This window comes from Sus scrofa, chromosome 8 (assembly GCF_000003025.6).
Source record: "Sus scrofa isolate TJ Tabasco breed Duroc chromosome 8, Sscrofa11.1, whole genome shotgun sequence".
NCBI classification, from domain to species: Eukaryota; Metazoa; Chordata; class Mammalia; order Artiodactyla; family Suidae; genus Sus; species Sus scrofa.
Genome location: NC_010450.4, coordinates 105220867 through 105244230, shown reverse-complemented (window position 1 = coordinate 105244230; position 23364 = coordinate 105220867). Strand labels below are relative to the sequence as shown.

General features: G+C 36.2%; 1 protein-coding gene across 2 annotated transcripts in view; it reads left to right on the top strand.

Moving 5' to 3' along the window:
• NDST3 (N-deacetylase and N-sulfotransferase 3) overlaps positions 1–22887 on the top strand; it is a 148724-nt gene extending 125837 nt beyond the window's left edge. For both annotated transcript variants that reach the window (XM_021101656.1, XM_005666900.3), the window contains exons 11-14: positions 2594–2764; positions 4459–4568; positions 14681–14783; positions 20134–22887. In XM_021101656.1, coding sequence (XP_020957315.1) covers positions 2594–2764; positions 4459–4568; positions 14681–14783; positions 20134–20253 — 504 coding nt within the window. In that variant the 3' untranslated portion in view covers positions 20254–22887. The remainder of the gene's footprint in view (positions 1–2593; positions 2765–4458; positions 4569–14680; positions 14784–20133) is intronic.

Below are 23364 nucleotides of genomic sequence, written 5' to 3'. Positions count from 1 at the left end.
TGTCTCTGATGCTGGTTCAAACCTAGCACAGAAAGGATCACTTTGAAATAATGTAACAGACTCTAATAATAATACTTACATATCAAGTACATTTTTGCTTTAAGAAGTCATTTAAAATAGTAGGGAAAAGGGAGTTCCTGTCATGGCTCAGCAGAAATGAATCTGACTGGTATCCATGAGGACGCAAGTTTGACCCCTGGCCTCGCTCAGCGGGTTAAGAATTTGGCGTTGTAGTGAGCTGTGGTATAGGTCACAGATGTGGCTCAGATCTGGCATTGCAGTGGCTCTGATGAAGGCCGGCAGCTGTAGGTCCAATATGACCCCTAGCCTGGGATCTTCTATGTGCTGCGGGTGTGGCCCTAAAAAAAAGACAAAAAAAAAAAAAAAAAAAAAAAAAGGAGAAAAGCTGTCAATTTTCTTAATCACCAAATGGAAAAAAATTCAATAAAAAACAGTCAAAATTAAATATATAAGAATATGTAAGACTGAGTCACTTTGCTATATGACATAAATTAGCACAACTTTGTAAATCAACTGTACTTTATTAAAAAAAGTTTAATTTTAGAAATTATATATAACATAATAAAGTTAATAGAGTCAGTGTCTTTAGTCTCTAAAATCTTTAGTTATCTTTCCTGTTTTGTTATTTAAAAGCCACTTTCCTAATGTTCATGTGTTTTTCCATTCATTAAATTATTTTAATAACGACCATGTGCAAAGTATTGTTCTAAGTGCAATTTGAAGGTAAATTAATAAATGAGGATGCTGCACTTGAGATTGCTTTCAGTCTGGAGAAATATGTATAAATAACCAGTATATAAATCTCAAAGTATTAAGTGACAGACTCCTACAGAGTGGTAAAGTCCATTTGATAAAGACCACCAGGAACAAAAAGTTAGGTATATGAATTGGTGGCAGCAGAGGAGACTGAACAGCTGAACTATTGGGCATTTCCCTACAGAAGGGAAAGATTTGTAAGGGACAAAATTTAGGTAAAATTCAAATGCCGTGCTTGATAGGTGCAAGCAGGGCTATGTATAAGGGGGTTATCAGTAGGTCAGGGCTAGAAAGCAGACTAAGGGTCCTATTTCCTTGGAAACTATAAAGTTAAGATAAATGTGGACTGTTGTGTCCAAAAACCCCTTGTCTGCAACTCTGCTCCTGGGTTGGAAATAGGCTACTTCTCTGTGTTAAAATAATCCACAAATCTTGGATCCTTCAGGCAAGAGTGGGATGTTCCATTGTCGGTGATTTCAAATATCTACATTCCTGACAATATCTGATATTAGACAATAAAGTTTCTCAGCATGGGGTCTTTTTTAACACAAGCAGTTTTTCCAGGTTCACAAAAAGAAGGACAGATTGTCAGGAAAGGTTTCATGGCCACTGTAAAGTGGGAAAAAGTCATGGGATCCTGGCTAGGCGTATTGATAATCATCTGAATAAGAGGAAGAGAGACAGCTTGGAAAGCTGAAATCCGCAATTCCACACTAACCAGCCATGCCAAACTCCTAGAGCCATCTTTTAAATAAAAAATACAAAAAATTGCAAATTGATTTGATCTTGCACCTTTTACCTTTTCTACTGGATATCTGGAGAAAAGAGAAATAAGCTTTAACTGACTCAAAGAGAAAGAAGAAAATTGCAGCTTGACAACCACTTAGCCCCTTAAAAATGGAGAATTTGCTGAAAAAGGAGGTTTCAAGGCTGCAAGCTAACAAAATGTCCTAAATATTACAAATAAATCACTCCACAGTGGCAAAATGCAGGCCTTAACAAAGTCTAGTAGAGTTTGTAGTATAGTAATTTGAATCTCAATTGCAGCAAATTTGCTATTCAACTAGATGTGGTAAACATCCACCAATCCACTACTAAGCCTGAATATTTATTGGTCAATTTAGGAAAAAGGTGATTTCCTCAAATCCCTGGGCCTGAGCCTGAGCCATTATGAAATACTTTCCTATTTGGATTGCTGCTTTCTGCATTTTCTATACAATAAGTGATTCTGATTCATCGCAAAGGTTACCATTAGGTAAAATAATCTTGGCTTTTGGATGCTAGGTGGTATATGATAAAAGCTGTGGATTTCAGATAATGCACATGTCAGAGTTTTCAGTAGTTTCTCCATTTAAAATAGCCGATAGGGCTTTTCTAATCTAAAACAGCATTACTAGATGAAGCAAAACCATGTGGCAGAACTAGCAGAGAGCTTTGTGCATTAAGGATATTCAACGGACATGATAAATGGTTTCCTATGAGCTGAAAAGAGGGCATTAATGCAACTTTTAAAAGTTGACTTTCAGAATAAAATATATATACTAAGGAAATGACTCAGTGAAATTGGTTAGGGAATCCTATCAAGAAGAATTCTGCCTCTACCAAATAATTCTCAAACACATCCTCTCATCAGTGTCATAACTTTAAATCCTGATGCTCCAAGCAAACATTTTCATCCTTTATTAATTGCAAAACAAATAACTCTCCAGCAGTGAGGCACTCCTTCCTTTAGCTTTGAGACTTGTCACAGAGATTGGTTTTTAATTATTTATGCCTATGGTTGAAGTCAGCTTAATTATCCACCTTTTCATCATAGCATCAGCGATCACATGAAGACCCTGCAGCGCTGAAGTTCAGCTTCTACGAAGTGATCTCAGCCGGGCCCCGTGCACCCTCTGAGCTCAGAGCCTTGCAGAAGAGATGTCTGGTCCCAGGGTGGTATGCCAGCCACATCGAGAGATGGCTTGTTTATTTCCCTCCCTTTCAGGTATTGAGCAATAAGAATTAAAACATGTTACAATCTCATTAAGCTGATGACTTTGCCTCTAGGTTAGAGGAAATTTTTACTCATTAAAACATTACCAGATTTTACTCTAGTTGTAAATGAGTCTCTGGCAGACAATAATAGGGAAAGGTAGAAAAACTGTCTTATTCTCTTTCTAGAAGTTTTCTGGATGATTCTCCCTGCCCTGTTTTCTAGTGCGTACCTTTCCTGATTGTAAAGCTTGATACTCCTGATTCTTATTCTGAGAATAAAGCCTGAGAACCTCTTACCCAAACATTGTTAAGGCAAACATTGTTTTGCTTAATTAAGTGCCATTATTTCCCTTTGAACAACCTCGCTGATTTTTGCACAAGTCCTATGTATTTCTTGGCTTCCTTGCTTCTTCCTTTACCTGGCATTAGCCTGGATTACAACGTCAGACCCTACACTGGATTGTATAAAGCAGACCAGTCACATCAAACAGGGTGTATGCCTGCATGTCTAGAACCAGTCTATCTAAAATGATACCACATAGGCAACCATCTATAGCTATTTAAATTTTTATTAAAGTTATACAAAATTAAAAATTAAGTTTCTTAATCACAACCACATTTCAAATGCTCAATAGCCACCAGTTAGATACAGCAGCCATAGAACGTATCCATTGACACAGAAAGTTCTAATGAATGCCAGTATAGACTAAATAGAAATATTGGAGAAGAGGTGTGAGCAAGGGTTGCTTTCCAGGCTTTATGGCCTTCCATCATAGTCTCCTGTCATTTTATCTTGCTGGGTCCGCCCCCTTCCCTTACCAGAGTACCAAGCAAATTCTCCCCTTTAGTCTGTTGAACTTTTATTTACTTTCGGGTTTTCTAGGAATCTTACCTTTTTCTCCAAATGCATTATCAAAGTATTTCTTAAAACTTTACAGTGCTACTCACTGCTTTGAATGGAATCATGGAGAATTAACAAGTCCTCCATTCATTGTACCTGGTCATGTAAACTTTTTTCTTTCCTAAGTGCTCCTTCCCAGCTTGAATCACGAAATCATTGTTTTGTCTGTTTTTAAACCTGCTTTCCGGAGTTCCCGTCATGGCACAGAGGAAACAATCCGACTAGGAACCATGAGGTTGTGGGTTTGATCCCTGGCCTTGCTCAGTAGGTTAAGGATCTGGCGTTGCCTTGAGCTGTGGTGTAAGTCACAGACACGGCTCGGATCTGGCGGTGCTGTGGCTGTAGTGTGGCGTAGGCTGGCAGCTGTAACTCTGATTAGACGCCCAGCCTGGGAACCTCCATAAGCTGCGGGTGCGGCCCTAAAATAAAAATAATAAAGATTAAAAAAAATTAAACCTGCTTTCCATTTGTGATTTTGTAGTCACATTTCTTTTTTTTTTTTTTCCTTTTGTAGTCACATTTCTTAAGCTCTCTTAGTATCCTCAAATGTCTTTTATGATTTCATAGTGTTTGTACGACTTCTCAGATGACAAAACATGAGTGCACTTAATTAGTGTGATTTATTTTTTGTTCCAGTTAATTAATGAGGATGGCCTGGTTAATTCTTAACAACAATGCATGCAAATCCCCTCAGTACAGTATCTCTCACTGAATAAATTCAGAGTGCAGAATTTTTTAATTATATAGTTACATGTCTTTTTTCAATGTTCATTGTCCTCTTTTTTATGTCCTTGGTAATTTAGTTGCTAATTATCGATGGGCAACAGCTAAGAACTGATCCTGCTACAGTGATGGATGAAGTACAGAAGTTTCTAGGAGTCTCTCCTCATTATAATTACTCAGAAGCTTTAACGTAAGTTTATATTCTAATTTACTTGAAGTTTTGGCAGAGAACTTATCTTAAAGAAATTGTAGTTTGGTGATGCAACTGTCAGTTTAGCTGTTCCTTACATACTGATTATTTTCCAGTTGCCATTAACCATTTGGGAAAGAACATTTCAACAGTATGGCAAAGAAATGTCTAAAATCTTCTATTGATTCCTAACTATGAAAGATTTCCCCTGGAGGGAAAGTAGAGGAACTCAACAGTTATAAATCTTAAAAGCAACAACTAACCTTAAAATAGGCTACTTAAAATGACTTGGTAAGCACTGAGCCTACTGAACAGACAACATTGAGACCTCTTGAAAGCATAAAAAGGTGATTTATGAACTAGGTGGTTTATAAACTCCTCTCTTTTTTGTGTAACTTTCAAAACTAATGGCATACAGCAAGAAGTAGCCCAACAAGTGACTGAACAGGCAGAGAGAAAGGTGTTATTGTTACTCTTATACATACTTCCATCTTTTGCTGGTCTTTACCTTCTGTATGACTGACCCCATGGCCTCTCCATCAGAGGCCCCAGCAGTTACAGCTCTGGTTTTCTTCTGCTTGTTCCCTCTGATTTTCTTAGGTTATCAGCTCTAACAGGGTGGGGGTCCAGGTGAGGCAGTAGAGACACTAGGATTTAAGGAGGCACATACTCTCTCCCCTACAAATACCTAAGAGTGAGTGCCTCCTAAAATTTGTCAGCCAAGATACCTCCCTTAGCTCACCTTAATCCTGACTCTGGACTTCATCTTACTTTGTCCATTATAATGGTTGGCAATCAAATGTATGAGGATTGAGTTTGTTCCTATTTCACTTGCAACCGGAACAAGCAACTGGAAGATACTGAGTTGAATGAGCTGTGGACCTGGCTCTATGATATAAGTATTAATTTTAAATTATAGACTGAGGCTTAACTAAACCAAATAAGACTGAATTGTCGAATTTTTCCATTGTGTTTTTCAGTATAAAACTCAGTTATTTAGATCAACTGATTTTCACTTTTCATTGTACTCGTTATGCTTTAGCAGTTTAGAAAGTGAGAGACAGGATTCCTTTGCCTTTCACCATCCTTTACAGTAAAATATTGGCAGAAAAACATCAAATATCATGTACATCTTGCACAAATCATATATAAAGGCACATGTAAGAGAGACATTTTGATTTAGAGGACAAAGGAGTAGGTGAAATTTGACTTTTGAGCTTCCTTCCTAAGAGTCATCTACTTTGTTGTTACTATTAACCTCTTGACCTCTGTGTTTTCTGTAGTGTGAGTAGTATTCGAGCTTTGTAGAGTTTAGCAGAAGTACTAACACAGATGCTAGCCTTAGGTATTTAACTTTCAGCTTGACCTTAAGGAAAGCTGAGTGATTTTAGCTTCACTTAGAACTTCAAGTCCACTTTATGCTTTATATCTTTTTAAGTATCTCTTAGAAAAGAAAGCTTTTATTTTCTAAACAGTTTTCTATTTCAAGTTGGCTTATCTTTGGGCCTTTTTTTTTTTTTAATAGCATATATAGCAAAGCATTGTATTTCAGAAAGAGTAAGTGGAGTATTCTGTAAAGACATAATCTTTTTCTTATGGAATGGTCCTTGACCTACATGCTGTGTATTTGTCCCCTTTGCATCCAGCTCAGCAGCAAGCTTTTTATTCACCTCCACTGCCAAGTAAAGGGAGTATAAACTCGAGAGACATAGTATCAAAGCAATGTACCAGATACAAAGAACCATGGGTCACTTTGCACCTGGGATGTATCTGACTAAACGTACCCCTTATGTGATTCTGTAGCCTGGTTGGGGGCTCAGTGGTCAAAGTAGCAAGATAAGATGTTTGTAGTCTCTGAAACCACAGTTTCTGGTCCAGCAGGTTGCCCAAGCACTCAACCTACTGATAGAGATAAGGTACTGCCATTCAGTTTCTTCTTATATTTTCTTGTCACTCAGTTGGCTTGATATGCCTTGTAAAAACCAGCAGTGTACCTGTGGTACAATATTTGGGATTTCATGTCATTTATTTAGGGCTAAATCCTCCTTCACCTATGCCGTTTGCAACTGAGCTGGATCCTGCCCTCAAAATGTAGTTACTCTTGTTAAAAGTAACTGTGCTGGTAGGTTGTTTGAATGGTGCTTTGGGTGTGTTGGGATGATGGTGTAGAACATGTATGTTCTCAGGAGTGTCATTTATTGCTGCATATTTTTCCTGATAATAATGATGAGGAAAAAAAAAACAGTACTGAAAAAAATTATTTAAAGCCCTTTAAGAAGGTCCAGAACTGCAAACAGATGAGTTCTCAACAAACCACATAAATCCAGTTCTTTGCACACAGTAGAATAAATGAATGAAAGTAAACTGATGCAAACGTTTTACCATACAATCTTGCATTCCAATTTAAGAGATCTATAAACTAATTATCTTCAATATAAAAAAAAACCCAATTCCAAAACTATTTTCAAGAAAAATGACAATAAATTTCCATAATTAAGGGTATTATTTATTCCCTTCCACAACCACTACAGAAAGGGTTCAAGACTTTCAAATTTCATACAGTTGTGGATAGTCTATGATGTCTTAAAATGACTTGGTATTATCATCATGGATTTTAAATAACATTGAATATGTTAAAAAAAATCCGATTTTCTTAGTGACTATGGTTGGTTGTGATCTGAAATAAGCAATACAATCTTTTAAAAATATAAATGGAGGGAGTTCCCGTCTTGGCTCAGTGGTAATGAACCCAACTGATATCCATGGATCTAGTAACCTGGATTAGTATCCAAGTTTGATCCCTGGCCTCGGTCAGTGGGTTAAGGATCTGGCCTTGCTGTGAGCTGTGGTACAGGTCACAGACACAGCTTGGATCTGGTGTTGCTGTGGCTGTGGTGTAGGCTGGCAGCTACAGGTCCAATTAGACCCCTAGCCTGGGAACTTCCATATGTGGCTGTAAACTTTCTCATTCAATTAAGTAAATTCACACTTTCCAATTTTTATTCAACATAGCCTTAATCTCTAAGTTATAAATAGGATTGATACATTAACATTATTTTAGCTTGCACGTTATGTGTTACACAGTGTTTAAAAGCTGTCTAATCATTTAAGAAAAAGCAGGGAAAATAATGCTCAACATGGAACTGTGCTAATTTATCTAAATTAAAATGAAAGATATAAACTTGTAATTTTCCCAAGAATATATCCATTTACAATTATACCTAGCCATCAATGATCATGACAAGAGTCTTCACACTTACAAATTCTAGCTAGTTAAATATTACATGATATCTTTATTTCTCAGTCAATTAACCTGTTTATTAATGTGAATGAAACCAGACTGAGTTATGTGAATTTTTAGTAATAATTAAAATTTAAAATAATTAAAAATAATTTTCAGCTAGAAAAACTGGGGCACAGAAAAGCTAACTCAAAAATCACTCCACAAATAAGCTGAGGAAGCAGGATTGAAAAGCAGTCATTCCTCTGGAGCCTAACTACCAATTTATTAAGCCCTTCAGATTGGCACAAGAATGAAAGAAAAACAATATTGTGAATTTTTACTGATGGAGAGCTTAATGACAGGAAGTACTTCCTTTAAAAAATCAAAACCTTAAAATGAGCTTTTTAAGTCGTCTCAGACATTATAAAGAATCTATCTCCAGACACATTGTCACTTTGCATAATAAATGTGTAAGCATAGTGATATGCAAATTTAAACCACATCGAAATACCACTAGAATGGCTATAATCCAAAAGACAACACCAAATGTTGGCAAGAGTGTAGAGAAAATGGAAACTTCATATATTGCTGATGGTTATAGATAATACATGGCCACTTTAGAAAAGCAGTTTTACAGTTTTTTAATAAGTAAACAGAAGTTTACAAATAATCCAATTCCATTCCTAGGAATCTACCCCAAAAGAAATGAAAAGCTATGTCTATAAAGATTTATTCACAGCAGCATTACTCTTTTTTATTTTTTATTAAAGTATAGTTGATTTAAAATGTTGTGCCAATTTCTGCTGTACAGCAAAGTGATCCAGTCACATATATACATATACATTCCCTTTCTTACATTATCTTCCATCAGGCGACTGGATACAGTTCCCTGTGCTGTACATAGGACCTCATTGCTTATCCATTCTAAATGTAATAATCTGCATTTACTATCGCAAACTCCCAGCCCCCACTCCCTCCCCCTCCCCCTTAGCAACAAGTCTGTTCTCTATGTCTGTGAGTCTATTTCTATTTTGTTGATAGGTTCCACACACAAATGATATCATATGGTATTTGTCTTTCTCTTTCTGACTTCACGTAGTATGAGAATCTCTAGCTGCATCCATGTTCCCACAGCAGCATTACCCTTAATAGCCAAAAGTTGGAACCAAAATGGTAAATGGATTTAAGAAAATTTGACATATCCACACCACACACACACCAGAAAAATCTAGAAAAAATAAATTTAGAGACAATACAGATCAGTGCTTGCCTAGGGCTGGGGGAAGGGCAGGTGACAGCAGGGATTAACTGCAGTAGGCTTTTTAAGGAATTTTGGGGGGAAAGGTGGAAATATTCTAAAATTGGAATGTTCTAGGGCTATACAAACTATATAAATCTTCTACAAATCATTGAATTATACACTTAAAATGTGTTACAATATATAAGTTATATCTCAAAAAAGCTGTTAAAAATAAAATGTATATTAGTAAAATGGTTTATTACATCATAAAAGTATGTTTATAGAGAAGGAAATGATTAAAAAGAACTTCTGTACTTTTTCCATATTAGTAACACCTAAATCATGTTTATTTTGTTTTTAAAATTTACCGGCATTATTTGCAACTCAGTATTCTTTCATGGAAATTTATTTTAATGTAAAGATATTTCAGTTCTCTTGTGGTGCAGCAACTTAAGGATCCAGCATTGTCACTGCAGTGGCTTGGGTCACTGCAATACGAGGATTTGATTTTGTGGCACAGAAACTTCTGTGGGTGTGGCCAAAAAAAAAAAAAAAAAGGTAAAGTCATTTCAAACATTCTTGAACCTTCTAAATGTAATCTGAATGTTCCCTGGGATTCACCTGTCCAAGAGTAAAATGAAGGTCACATTTTCATTAATATAGAAATGTTACCAGTTGGAGGCCAAATCATTGGAGACTCTTGATTGTCCCCACCCACCAGTCTCTTCCAGTTACCTCTAGGTGTCCCCAAGTGATAGTCCATATAAACTGAAGAACCAGTCCATTCCTGTTTCATTCTTTAACTCAACAATGATTTATTAAATTATTATGGGCATGATTCTGGGGACACAATGACAAACTATTGCTACCTCCAGGAAGGGGTATCCATGGAGAGACACTAAACAACACATAAAATTTTCTCCAAAATATTCGCTCCCTGAAATCCTGTAAAGGAGGTCCTAACTGTGACTAATGTCTCCGTGAGAGGACTAGCTGCCAGTACCTACACAAAAAGGTTTCCTTGCTGTTCTACCAGATATCAGTAGTACTAAGGCTAATCTTCAGAAGGACACTGCTGATATTCTGGACAGATATGGGAGATTTTTCTCCATCTCCTGTTGAGCTTCTTCACGTGGGCTCTGAAGTGCTTATGTCCTCAAAGTCACAAGGTCAACATCAATCCCTCGCCTTCTAACTCAGGCCACCTGGGAAAACAAATGTGATCTCCATTCTACCTTCCTCTCCTTTCTGTTTCCACTGTGATAGCCTTACACCACTGCCTGTAAACTTATGCACAATGTCTGGGCTAGGTGTCCACTACACATACAAACACACACACATACATATTTTCACAGTAAAGCCCAGCATGACAGCCCACTGCATGAGATAAAATCAATTGGCAGAGGTGAGAGAACAACCTATTTTTCCTTTAATTTTTTTCTTTTAATTTTATTTAATATGTGTAAAGTTTAGTGTTTCTTCAACATTCATTCAGAAGGCTGCTCATTTTAGGAGTTCCCGTCGTGGCGCAGTGGTTAACGAATTTGACTAGGAACCATGGGGTTGCAGGTTCGATCCCTGGCCTTGCTCAGTGGGTTAACGATCCGGCATTGCCGTGAGCTGTGGTGTAGGTTGCAGACGCGGCTGGGATCCCACGTTGCTGTGGCTCTGACGTAGGCTGGTGGCTACAAATCCGATTAATCCCCTAGCCTGAGAACCTCCATATGCCGCGGGAGCGGCCCTAGAAAAGGCAAAAAGACAAAAAAAAAAAAAAAAGGAAGGCTGCTCATTTTAACATAAGGCATGTGTATTTTCCAGATATGTATCTATAGTTAGGTATATTAGCAAAAAAATTACAATAATAATTGTTCCAAATTCTGAATTTTGATCACTTAAATACATAAAATGAGTCAGAATTCAGTTATGGAAATTACTAATAACAAAATGTTAAATGAAAAAATTACATGAATAACAGATTTTCAAAAATGTTTTACATCCCAGCTTTCATGTATAGATTATTTCTATCTTAGTCTTTATTAATGCTCTCCTTTCTTCCACCTCTGGGTATGAAATTAATTTATTCAGTTGCCTTACTGATTCAAAGGATATAAACAACATGTGAACATATCATGTTCTATATTGACCCCACACAATTGCTTTAATAATGATCAGAAACAGGCTTTGCATAAGTGGGATGCAAATAATACTTTAGTGTCTCTAATATCCAGTGCAGTGAGAGGCAGAAATATAGATTTGCCTTCTTTCCATTGGGCTATAGTTATAAACTCTGAAAGATTAGATACATAAAGACTATTCTCTAAATCACATTTAATCACAGTATGATTTTAAATCAGCTTTACTGGATGTATATATAATATACATATAATAAAATCCACCTATATTAATTGTACAGTTTGATGAATTTTGATAAACATGTACAGTTGAACATGCCATCACAATAAAGATATAGCACATTTTCATTAATGCAAAAAGCCTCGTCATACTTTTCTGCAGTCAATCCTTCCCCCTCAGCCCTGACCCCAGCAACCAATCTTCTACTTTCCTTCACTTAGCATAATGCTTTTGACATTCCTCCATATTGGTACATCCATCGGTAATTGGTTTTTTTTATTGTTAAGTAGTATTTCATTTTATAGATATACCACCATCTATTAATCATTTCACCAGTTGATGGACATAGAGTTGTTTCCATTTGGGGGCACTTCAGAACAGACCTGCTATGAACATTTGTATATAGATCTTTACATATAAAGACACGTATTTTCATTTCTCTTGGGTAAATACCTAGAAATGGGATTGGTGGGTCATATAGTGATTACATATTTAACTTTATAAGAAATTTTCCAAATTGGCTATGATATTTTAAATTTCTACCAACAAGGTGTCACAGTTCTAATTGTTCCACATCTTTGCCAGCACTCGGTACTGGTCTTATTAAATTAAGCCATTCTAATGAGTGTCTTGTGGTATTTTATTGGTGATTTTAATTTACATTTCCTTAATGACCAATAACATTGACCAAATTTTCATTTGTTTTTTGGTCATTCATCTATGTTTTTAATGATGTGTCTTTTCCAATATTTTATTCAATTTTCATTAGTAATGTCATCTTTTTTTTACTAAGTTGAGTTGCATATTCTGAATATTAGTCCTTTATTAGAAATACATTTTTCAAGTATTTTTACTTGACCTGTAGTTTCTTTCTTCATTGTCTTAAAGTGTTTATGAAAAGCTAATTTTTTAAATTTTTATGTATTCAAAATTATCATTATTCTTCTTTTATCATTTGTTCTAAGAAATATTTTCCTAACCCAAGGATACGAAAAATTCCATGTGTGTTTTTTTCCTGTGTTTGCTTCCAGGATATTTACACTTTAGCTCTTAGTAGATTTAGCTCTATGATCCATTTCAAGTTAATTTCCATATACAGTGTGAGGAGTCAGTATTCATGTTTTCCATGTAGATATCAAAGTTTCTCAGCTCGATTTGTTTAAAAGACTGTCCTTTCCCATTGAACCACCTTGGCACCTGTTTTTGAAAATCATTTGACAGGTGTGTTGGTCTGTTTCTAGATTCTATTTCATTTATCGATCTATTGGTACCAATATGACAGCCTTGATTACTGTGGCATTATAAGAAATCTTGAAATTAATTAACTTGTTTATGTTTTCTGTAATTGCTCTTAACAATTGTAGTTTTCAGTATGTAGATCTTGCACATAGTTTGTGTTAATTTATCCCTAGTATTTCGTGTGTTTATGCTAATTTAAATGTGCCTTAATTTCAATTTACAATTGTTCATACTTATTAAGAAAAAATTAAGAAGCAGTATTCTGAGAAGTAGAATATACTAAAGATAAAAGGAAAAAGTGGCCATAAATGATAATTCTTTCTAATGTAGAAGAAATTATAGCAATAGAATCATTGCATAATGAAAGCAACATTAAAGAATTATCTCTGCTGGAACTAGAGACTCTCATACTGAGTGAAGTAAGTCAGAAAGAGAAAGACAAATACCATATGATATCACTCATATCTGGCATCTAATATACAACACAAATGAAACTTTCCACAGAAAAGAAAATCATGGACTTGGAGAATAGACTTATGGTTGCCTGGGGGGAGGGGGAGGGAGTGGGATGGATTGGGAGCTTGGGGTTAACGGATGCAAACTATCACTTTTGTAATGGATTAACAATGAGATCCTGCTGTGCAGCACTGAGAACTATGTCTAGATACTTACAATGGAGCACGACAATGGGAGAAAAAAAAATATGTATACATGTATGTGTAACTGGGTTCCCATGCTGTACAGTGGGGAAAAAAAATTGTGTTGGGTGACATAACAATAAAAAAAAATAAAGTAAAATAAAAAAGAATTATCCCCGCTGACTATTACTTTCACTTTTATATTCAAGCATGGATAGTACTATTTATTCATAATAAAAGGTAATACAAAATATACTCAGAAACCAGTGAAAAAAAAGTCTCTGGACCTAGGGTCAGGAACCCTAGACTTGAGTCATCACCTGCGTACTGAAAAAGTATATAGTCCAAGATTAAATACACCTTGGCAAACATTTCCTTCTTTATCTTTTTTTTTTTTCTTGCTTTTTGTCTTTTTAGGGCTGCACCTGTGGCATATGGAAGTTCCCAGGCTAGGGGTTGAATCAGAGCTACAGCTGCCGGCCTACACCACAGCCACAGCAACCCAGGAGCCAAGCCACATCTTCCATCTACACCACAGCTCACCACAATGCTGGATCCTTACCCACTGAGAGAGGCCAGGGATCAAACCCACTTCCTCATTGACACTAGTCAGTTTCGTTAACCACTGAGCCACTATGGGAACTCCATCCTTCTTAACCATTTTTTATTTAACTGACATTTGATGAGCATTCACAAAAAGCCAAACACTATACTAAGTGCCATTAAACATAACATAGGACAAATGCTGTACTCCATATCATTAAGGGGTTATAAGGAAAGCCCAAATGAGAAAGAGTTAAATGAAACATTTTGGTAAACCAAAATATAAATTTAATGTGCTATTATTTTGATTATAATTATGCAATTAAAATCCTCATTTATAGCTTCTCTTACTTTAATGCAGAGCTCATACCAAAATAAGAAAGTGGCTTTGGAAAAAAAAAATTAAATGGATTATAGCTAGAGAATCCTAAAGTTAATCACTCCAGGATGCATCAAAACTTTATCTCTTCTATTACCCTGAAATTGAATAGTACAAGTAGTATGTAAACCCATAGATATGGATGAAGCCTGACTTGTCATTTTTAAACCCTGCAAAGGCAGAGAATGGGCTTGAAATTTATAATTTATAAAACTTTTTCCTTCCAGATGAAGGAGGTAGGCTTATTAATTTCTATTAATAGGAGACCTTCTGCTGACAATTTTTCTATTAGGAATCTGGCTAACTCACAAATATGACAGATGGACTGAGAATTCAGAAGTATGCCAGAAGACTTTGTGCAAAGTAATGTAGTAAGAAAAAAAATATGCCAGTTTCCCTGGTTATAGATTAATATCCAAATAAAAATATTCATATTTTTGGTTGTTATTATAAGTAGCTTGAAAAAATGCCTTTTTGTCCTCTGTAATTTTTTTCAAGGTTTGATTCTCATAAAGGATTCTGGTGTCAGTTACTAGAAGAAGGTAAAACAAAATGCCTTGGAAAGAGCAAAGGAAGAAAATACCCTCCAATGGATCCTGATGTAAGTACAGAGCTTAAAAGTACAAACTAAATAAGCAAAATGATACATAATAATATATCTATTTTCTTAGAAAAATGATTAAAATAAAAATTCACCCTTCATGAAAATTAAAAGTGACATTTGGATTGGAATGCATCCAGGTTGCTTGTTTTGATTTTTCTGGTTATATATTACCTGCCATGCAAGAAAAAAGGAAAACAATAGAATTTGCCATTTTGAATCAAAACCAAGAAGGTAATATCTCATGCCAAAAAGAATGATACATTAACAGAAATTTTAGCACTAAAAATTTCTTTTTTCACTTAGTCACTCTATAGTAGTAAGTGGCCTACATAGTAACATGAATTATTGGTATACTAAGTTTTGAATTATTAATGAAAGAATGAATATGTTTCCCAAATGTACAATATGCTAGCAGATAATTTAGGTTCTGGAGAATGGAGACACCAAACAGTGCAGCAGATATCTGTTCAGAATGTGACATGGTGATCACTTAATATTACAGTTTTCCCAGTTTGTAGACGCTATTTTTTTTTTTTTACTGTAATGCTTATTGCACATATATTAAAATTTATTGATATTATTTTGATTTCATAATCAGTCTAGTTAACAAACAGTTTTGATTATAAGAATGCAAGTAGAGTAACTTTGTTTAAAAAAAAATTAAACTCGAAAATTAAATTATTTAGGATTGTTTCCCCACAGTGTTTAATACATTAACTAAGAATTCTACGGTGGTCCGAAAATCCTAGCATGGCCTAAACTTCTCTGAATACTTTTTAATACCTGAAGACTTTGAGGACCTTTATTTTTTTCCTTTTAGGGCCACACCTGGAGCATGTGGAAATTCCTGGGATAGAGGTAGAATCAGAGCTGCAGCTACAGGCCTATGCCACAGCCAAAGCAACTTCAGATCCTTAACCTACTGAGGGAGGCCTGTGAGGATCGAACCTGCATCCTCACAGATACTAAGTCGGATTCTTAACCCACTGAGCCACAGGAACTCCAAGGATCTTTTTTTTTTTTTAACTCCAACCTGATAAAAACAAGGCCTTATCTTCACTAAACTCATAATTAAAGTCTATCTAAAACGCATTGTGGAGGTTCTTCCTACTTTTTGATAAACAGATTGCATTCTCAGGCTCCAGTTTTCTTTGGTGGATTATTAAAATATACCTTCAGAGCACTATGAAAACAATCCTTATACATTAATAAATTTTTAAGGGTGATTTCCATAGTATTTCAAGACAGCAATATAAAAACATCTCACTTGCATGTATATTAAAGCTATTTCTCTGTTCATGTATTAAAATCAAACCACTTAAGCAACACTGTAGGACATCTTTCTTAGCATTTTATTTTGTTTTACAAACATACACTGAGACATAAGATTAAATTTAGTGGTAGAGAAAGATTAAAAAAAAATGTAACTTTTCAGGTTATCAGCATTTCCATATCTTTCAACAAGGTAACTGTGTAATATAATCCTAAGGTGTTTCTTCTTAGGATTGACGTCAAATGTGTGAGTTTTCCATACCAAGCAATTCTCTAGTTTTCCACAGACACCAACTAGGTATAATTTAATTTAATTCTGATACTATCTAGCCAGAGACAGCACAGGCCCCACAGTTTGAGGGCACAGTCCCACAAAACTGCCTCCCTTCAGACTTCAATAGCAAGTGGTGGGTCCCCAGGTTACCCACACTTCTGTCCAATTTGGCTACGAATCAGGGGCTCCCACAACTGCCTCCTCAGGTCATGATAATATGCTATCATGATTTATACCACCCAGGGAAACACTTTACTTCCTATTATTATAAAAGAAGAGGTATGTAGGAGCTTAGGACCTTCTCTGTCCCTGTGGAGTTTGGGGTGTACCACCCACCCAGCACATGGATGCATTTACCAACCCCGAATCTCTCCAATTCCCTTCCTTTAGGGTTTTTATGGAGGTCCCATTACTTAGGCATGGTTGATTAAATAGTTGGCCATAGGTGATTAACTCAATCCCCAGTCCCTTTTCCCTTCCCTTGGAGGTCAAAGGGCAGGGCTCAAAGTTCCAACCGTCTAATATATGTTAGGTTCCTCTAGCAACTAGCCCCAATGGGAAGCTACCTAGGGGCCGTGTAAGAGTCACTTCATTAGCATAAACTCAGAAACTCAGGTAAGGTTTAAAGGAACTTATAAATAACAAAAGACACTGTTTTCACCCTTGTCACTCAGGAAATTACAAGTGTTTTAGGAGCCCTGTGCTAGGAACCAAAGACAAAAAAACAAATGTATATTTCTTATTATATCACAATAGCATATACAGACTGGGTTTATTTGAGGGAACAGTGTGGCTTATTTTGTGCCAATAGTGCCCAGAGAGGAGGCAAGAGTATAGGACCCTTCGTGGAGATAATGGAAACACAAGTGTGTAGAACAAATTAGAGTAGGTGTACTGTCACCGCATTGCTTGCTTCTCCTCCACCTATGGAAGGAAAAAGGGACTGGGGATTGAGTTTTTTTTTTTTTTGCAGTACCCTCCCCTGCAAGTATCAACAAAACATCATAGTATGCATTTGATCCTGGAAATTAAGAATGTTGTTGGTCTGCTTGTACTCTGACTTTATTTATCAAAATATATTGTAGGAAAGGAATAAAAACTGTCGTTTTAAGTTAACTACTAAGTCTATTACCTCTCCAAATCAAAAGCATTGAATAGATTAACAATAGATCAGTAATCAACCTGAATTTATTATATGAGTGCTTTTTTGATCATATTTTATATTATAAAAGTATGTGTCATCATTATTCCCTCTAATGACTTTAATTTCACATGAGTGTGCATGAAGTAGACTCCCTTGGCATACATGAACATATATCCTACCTGTGATCTTGCCATCTAAAATGTTCCCCTTTCTGAATGATTGTCAGATCACAATGTGTTTACAAGAAATCCTGCATATCACTGAGTTCTGTCTTAGTAACTTTTGACCTGAGAATATTAGACTCTGAAATAGGTCATGTTGTGCTTTGCAGATCTCTCTCTTATCACTTTATCTTGCCAAATGAGGGAGCAGAGCAACAAGAAGAAAGAGTACTTGATGATGGGTACCAATAAACACACATCCTAAGACACAGGACAGGGTGTGGGTGCAGAGGCAGCATGGGGACAAACAGCCAGGTTGGCAAATAATGCCCAAAAGGCCAAGAATTTGAGCTATGGAGATAATCCTTAGATTCAGAAGGTACACTCCAAACTTCAGAGGGATGTGTATACATATGGATCCCAGGAGCTTCCATTCTAAAGTTAGTTAAGATGTTAGAGAATCCTTTGCCATAGGGGAAATTGGGAAGCAAGCTAGCAGGAGCTGGGAAGCCCCAGGCTGCTGTTGTTTGAAACAGGGCTTCAGTCGTAAAGAGGAACTATGCGTAGAGACTAAGGAGTACCCAGTGGGGAGGTTGGAGCACAAAAGCCCAGGGCTCATCCCTGGACCCCAGGTCTGTCTGGCAGCAAACGAGTCCCAGGGTCATCAGGCCCCCAGAGGGTGTATCTGGGAAATGTAATACGTCTCCACCTTTCTCTTGCCTGGGTTTGCCAGCTGGGCTTGTCAGTGGTTTTAGACTTAACGGCTGAAGAAGACCAAAAATGGAGAATGAGACAGACTGATGTATAAGCCACGCAAAGGTTTGGATTCACACTTTATCGCAGAGATGGCTAGAATATAGCACAAATGTTCAGTCTCATGCCAGTGATCATAATTACTGCAAAAACCACTCTGTTACATTGAAATTATCAATATAAAACAAAATGCTTTTCCGTGGCATTTAACATGGGGTACCAGATATGACATTTAAAAAGAATAGTACAAGGACAGAGTTCCCCTCATGGCGCAGTTGAAACAAATCCAACTAGGAACCATGAGGTTGCGGGTTAGATCCCTGGCCTCACTCAGTGGTTTAAGGATCTGGCATTTCTGTGGCTGTGGCGTAGGCCAGCAGCTATAGCTCCAATTAGACCCCTAGCCTGAGACCCTGCATATACCATAGGTGTGGCCTAAAAAGCAAAAAAAAAAAATTGAAAAGAAGAGTACAAGGAGTTAAAACCTTTAAAAGATTCAACTCAACTAAAAATCTCAGGTTAGTATAGAGAGACAGATACAGATGCAGAAATCCACCCTTTACAACATTCCTAACAAGGGTCATTTAAATTACACATAAACCTCAATAAATGTCAAATTACAACACAGCACTTGCCATTTCTGACAGTTTCAATTATGAAACTTTCTTTTCTTTTTTGGCTGCACCCATGGCATATGGAAGTTCTCAGACTAGGGACTGGATCCAAGCTGCAGCTAAGGCAACACCAGATCCTTTAACCTACTGTGCCAGGCAGGGATCAAACCTGCACTGGCAACCTGAGCCACTGCAGTCAGTTCTTAACCCAACTGTGTCATGGTGGGAACTCCTAAACTATTTTTCTTTGTTAAAGGGAAGTCTACCTCCCCATAAGTCAGGAGAGTTTACAAGGCCTTCCCTTCCTTCCTTGTCTTGTTTACCCACTATATTTTTAAGGTTTACCACAGTACTGTTTTAGCTGTGAGTATATGCTTTAAAATGTATACGCCTTAAAAGAGCTCTTAAGAAAATATTACTTTCAAAATCTAAATGTAAATTAATGACTACAGAGGAGTATTTTCTTTTATAGATTTACCAAACCCACTCTTTCTTCAAAGCCAGGATGGTTTTAATAGTGCATATTAGTCACCATCAGTTGTTACCAGTATACTTCTAGCAACTCAGTCTAGTTATTTGAACATTTAATTCTGCACAATCAAGTAAACCAAATACAAAAGCCCTTCCCCTATGGAGTTCCCGTTGTGGCGCAGGGGTTAACGAATCTGACTAGGAACCATGAGGTTGCGGGTTTGTTCCCTGGCCTTGCTCAGTGGGTTAACGATCCGGCGTTGCCATGAGCTGTGGTGTAGGTCACAGACATGGCTCGGATCCCGCGTTGCTGTGGCTCTGGCGTAGGCCGGCAGCTACAGCTCCGATTAGACCCCTAGCCTGGGAACCTCCATATGCTGTGGGAGCGACCTATAAAAAGGCAAAAAGACCAAAAAAAAAAGAAGAAGAAAAAAAAAAAAAGAACCTTCCCCTAGTACAAATAGCATAAGTGTGTGAAGTGTGGATTTTGAAGAAGAGAGTCACTGTGTTTATATTGTGCTAAAGTAGTAGTCTATGTGCTTAATATGTTTTCAAACAGTGTGGTTTACTTGACACAGATGTGAACATCATCAGAGTATATGAAATATACTTTAACAAATGAGATAAAATGTCCTTCCATCACCTCCTCCCTCCTCAGAGCAGAGCGTTCCTATCCAGCTACTACCGGGACCACAATGTGGAGCTCTCCAAGCTGCTGCACAGACTGGGCCAGCCCCTGCCGTCCTGGCTGAGGCAGGAGCTGCAGAAAGTGAGATAGCACTGAGAGAAAGCTCGAGAATCCATCTCCATGGAACGCTCACCTCTCCCAAACTTTCAGAAGCTACCAAAAAGCGGTTGAAAAATATACCTCTTCAAATGAGAAAACAAGAACAAGGTTCTGTCCATGTGCTGGCACTTGGATGATGCGAAAAAAAAAGTGTCTGTTACACGCCTTGAGGCCTATGGCCTTTCTCTTAGCCCGTATCTGAGCCTGTGGGGTTAGTGGAGACTACTGTGCATTCATGTGGAAATCAATCACAACCAATATAAATATCAAACACAAACGCAGAACTGTTCCATTTCGTAGTCATATTTACACTTTTATATATCAACTAAAATTGTGTCTCTGTAGATTTTTAGACCACTGTTTGCCTGTACAATGATTTCTTATTCTTTGATTCTATCAAGTGTCCTACAAAACAAGAAGCAAAGTAAACATCGCAATGTAGCATAAAATGCCAAAGGCCTAACACCCATGAAAAATGCTTGCCAAAATATAAGTCCACTGATGTATTTAAAAAGGATTATAAATTAAAATTTGTGCTAGATCAGAGAGTGGGAAAGCTATCTATGAGCTTTTCTGCATCAAAAATTGTCATAGCAAAAAAAAAAAGTGATCTCTCATAACATAGTCTAGTGCATTTATGTAAAATAACTAACTTCTCTATCATAATTGTTATTCTGAAAGATAGGTTTTAAATTCACTGGATGGGAAAGAGAAACACAATGAGTATACCAAAACAGTAAATAACAATGTAAAGTGTACTGGCCGAATCCTCTAAAAGGGAGAAACTGTAGAGGTTTGAAGATATATTGGCAAACTACGTCGCTTTTCTGTGAACTGAAGATCACTGCCTCAGTGGTTCTATAGAAATGCTTGCCTAGAATCTGAGGGATGTGTCATCTACAGAAACTGATTGACTTTTACGTGTAAATAAAATTGTTTTTAATGTTCCCTAGAACAAAACATATTAAATGAAAGTAAGGACAGTTTCTCTAGATGATGTTAGATTATTTACTTGTCAATTATAGAAAAGCTACATTTTTTCAGATAATTCAAAATGAAATTCTGTAACTTAGAGATCTATTACAAAAAACAAATTAATATATGATTTTTAATATGGTATTTGCAATGATACAAGGCAGGAAAAGATAAGCAAAGATGAGTCCCATTTTTTTAGAATATCTCATACACAATTCTCACAGAAGACAATAGGACGTAGTCCAATTTATGGCTTATCTACTAAATTAAATGGAAGAAGTGAAAAAATGAGCTAGGCATGGTTCTTACAATATATTTACACTTAAATTTTTAATTATTGTGATTAGTAAAGTATTCAAAAAATGAATGTCATACTTATTTTCTTGTGCTTACATTTATTTAATTTTTAAATATACTGTACATGTAAAAAGTTTAAGTAATAAATAAATTCCCTGCTATGATTACATAAGCTTTTATGCAATGTTATCAAAAGTATGATTAGAAAAAAAAAGTATGCCCTAATTTTTTCATTGCCATTATAATGTGTGAAACTAAAGTCTATAAATTACTCACTAAATAAAAAACAAATTTTGAGATACTTCCACTTACTATAATTTTTTAAACTGCATTATAATTATTAATAAAATTGTTTAAGTTTTATGTACCCAAATGCTATACTAATTTTTAAAGAAACAAGCTGTTGGCAGAAAGACCTGGAGAAAGAACCAGGTTTTAAGATCCCTGACAGTAAAAGCAAAGTCAAAGCATTTGGACAAATGTGTTAATCTCAGTGCTCATGCTTACAGCTAACGTTTTTGAAACAGCATGTTCCCAACATGGTAGAAAAAGGAATATAGTCTTTAATCTCCACTAATTTAAGAAAACTGGCTTAAGGTCAAACATAGTGAGAATAGGCCCTTACAGTTGCATACAGTATAATGTTTTCATTTTGATAACATTTCTACTGATTTAAAAAAAGAAAAGAAAAGAAAAGAAAAACTGATACATAGATCTTTCAAGGATGAGATGTGCATTTCAACTTCAAAACAAAGCTGCAATTGGTATAATTTTGTCTGGGTAAATTGTGTCAACTAAACAGCACACTCTTAAAATAAAATAAAATTAAAATAAATGGCTCACTCTTTAAGAAACGTTTAAAAAAAAAACACACTGGATGCTTGTGTAATAAAAAGAAAAAAGAAGAAATCATACCAAAATGTACTCATTCATAGTACAGATATTATGCTACTAAGAACAGCAAACCTTTGAAAGGAATTTTGACCACTCATTGTATCTGGGAGGCACCTCAAACTCTAGAGGACCTGAATATTTTCTGTATACTCCAGCTGGTTATTATGCTTTTCTGAAAGTGACATAAATACACATGAGAAAAGAATGAGAGATAATGTGATTTTAAACTAGCTTTGTACAGAATTCCTTTTTCATTGCTTCAAATATGAAACTTCCTCAGGAAGAAATGAAATGGTTATTTCAGTATTTATAGCTATAATATTCTTGTCATTCACATTGAATGAAAATTAATGGAAACGTTTTTTTCTCTGAGTTTTTTAAAATAAAAAACCTGGATATAATTCTGATAGTAGCATGGTACCTCATATGTACAACAATAAACTGTGATAAGAAAATGAAGAGTTTGGGCCTGGTGATTTGGGGTAATGAGTAGGCATTTGATTGTGTTTGCCTGGAGTGGGGCTTGTCGTAGAATATAGATACCACTAACACGATTCAAAGTGGAGAGACGCATAGAAAATGTGCCAATTGCAAATAAGTAAGCTTCTTTTCAATAATACAATTTTTAACAGATCTTCTAATCGATGTTTATAAGCTTTTTTTCTTAGTCCTAATAGATATAAAGCAGTTTCTAGGGTCACTCGTGAGACCAGAGAATAGAGAAAAACATAGATATTACGTAACAGACTTGAGAACCTGAATAATTACCGCATTTCTCACTCCCAGTGCTCCACTCTGCTCCCCACAAATCCACTCCTCTCTTTTGAGCTTTAAAAGGTGTGAGCTACTCTCTCTTTGGGAATTGGTATATACACACTACTATATACAAAACTGATAAGGAACCAGAACCTACAGTAAAGCACAGGGAAACCTACC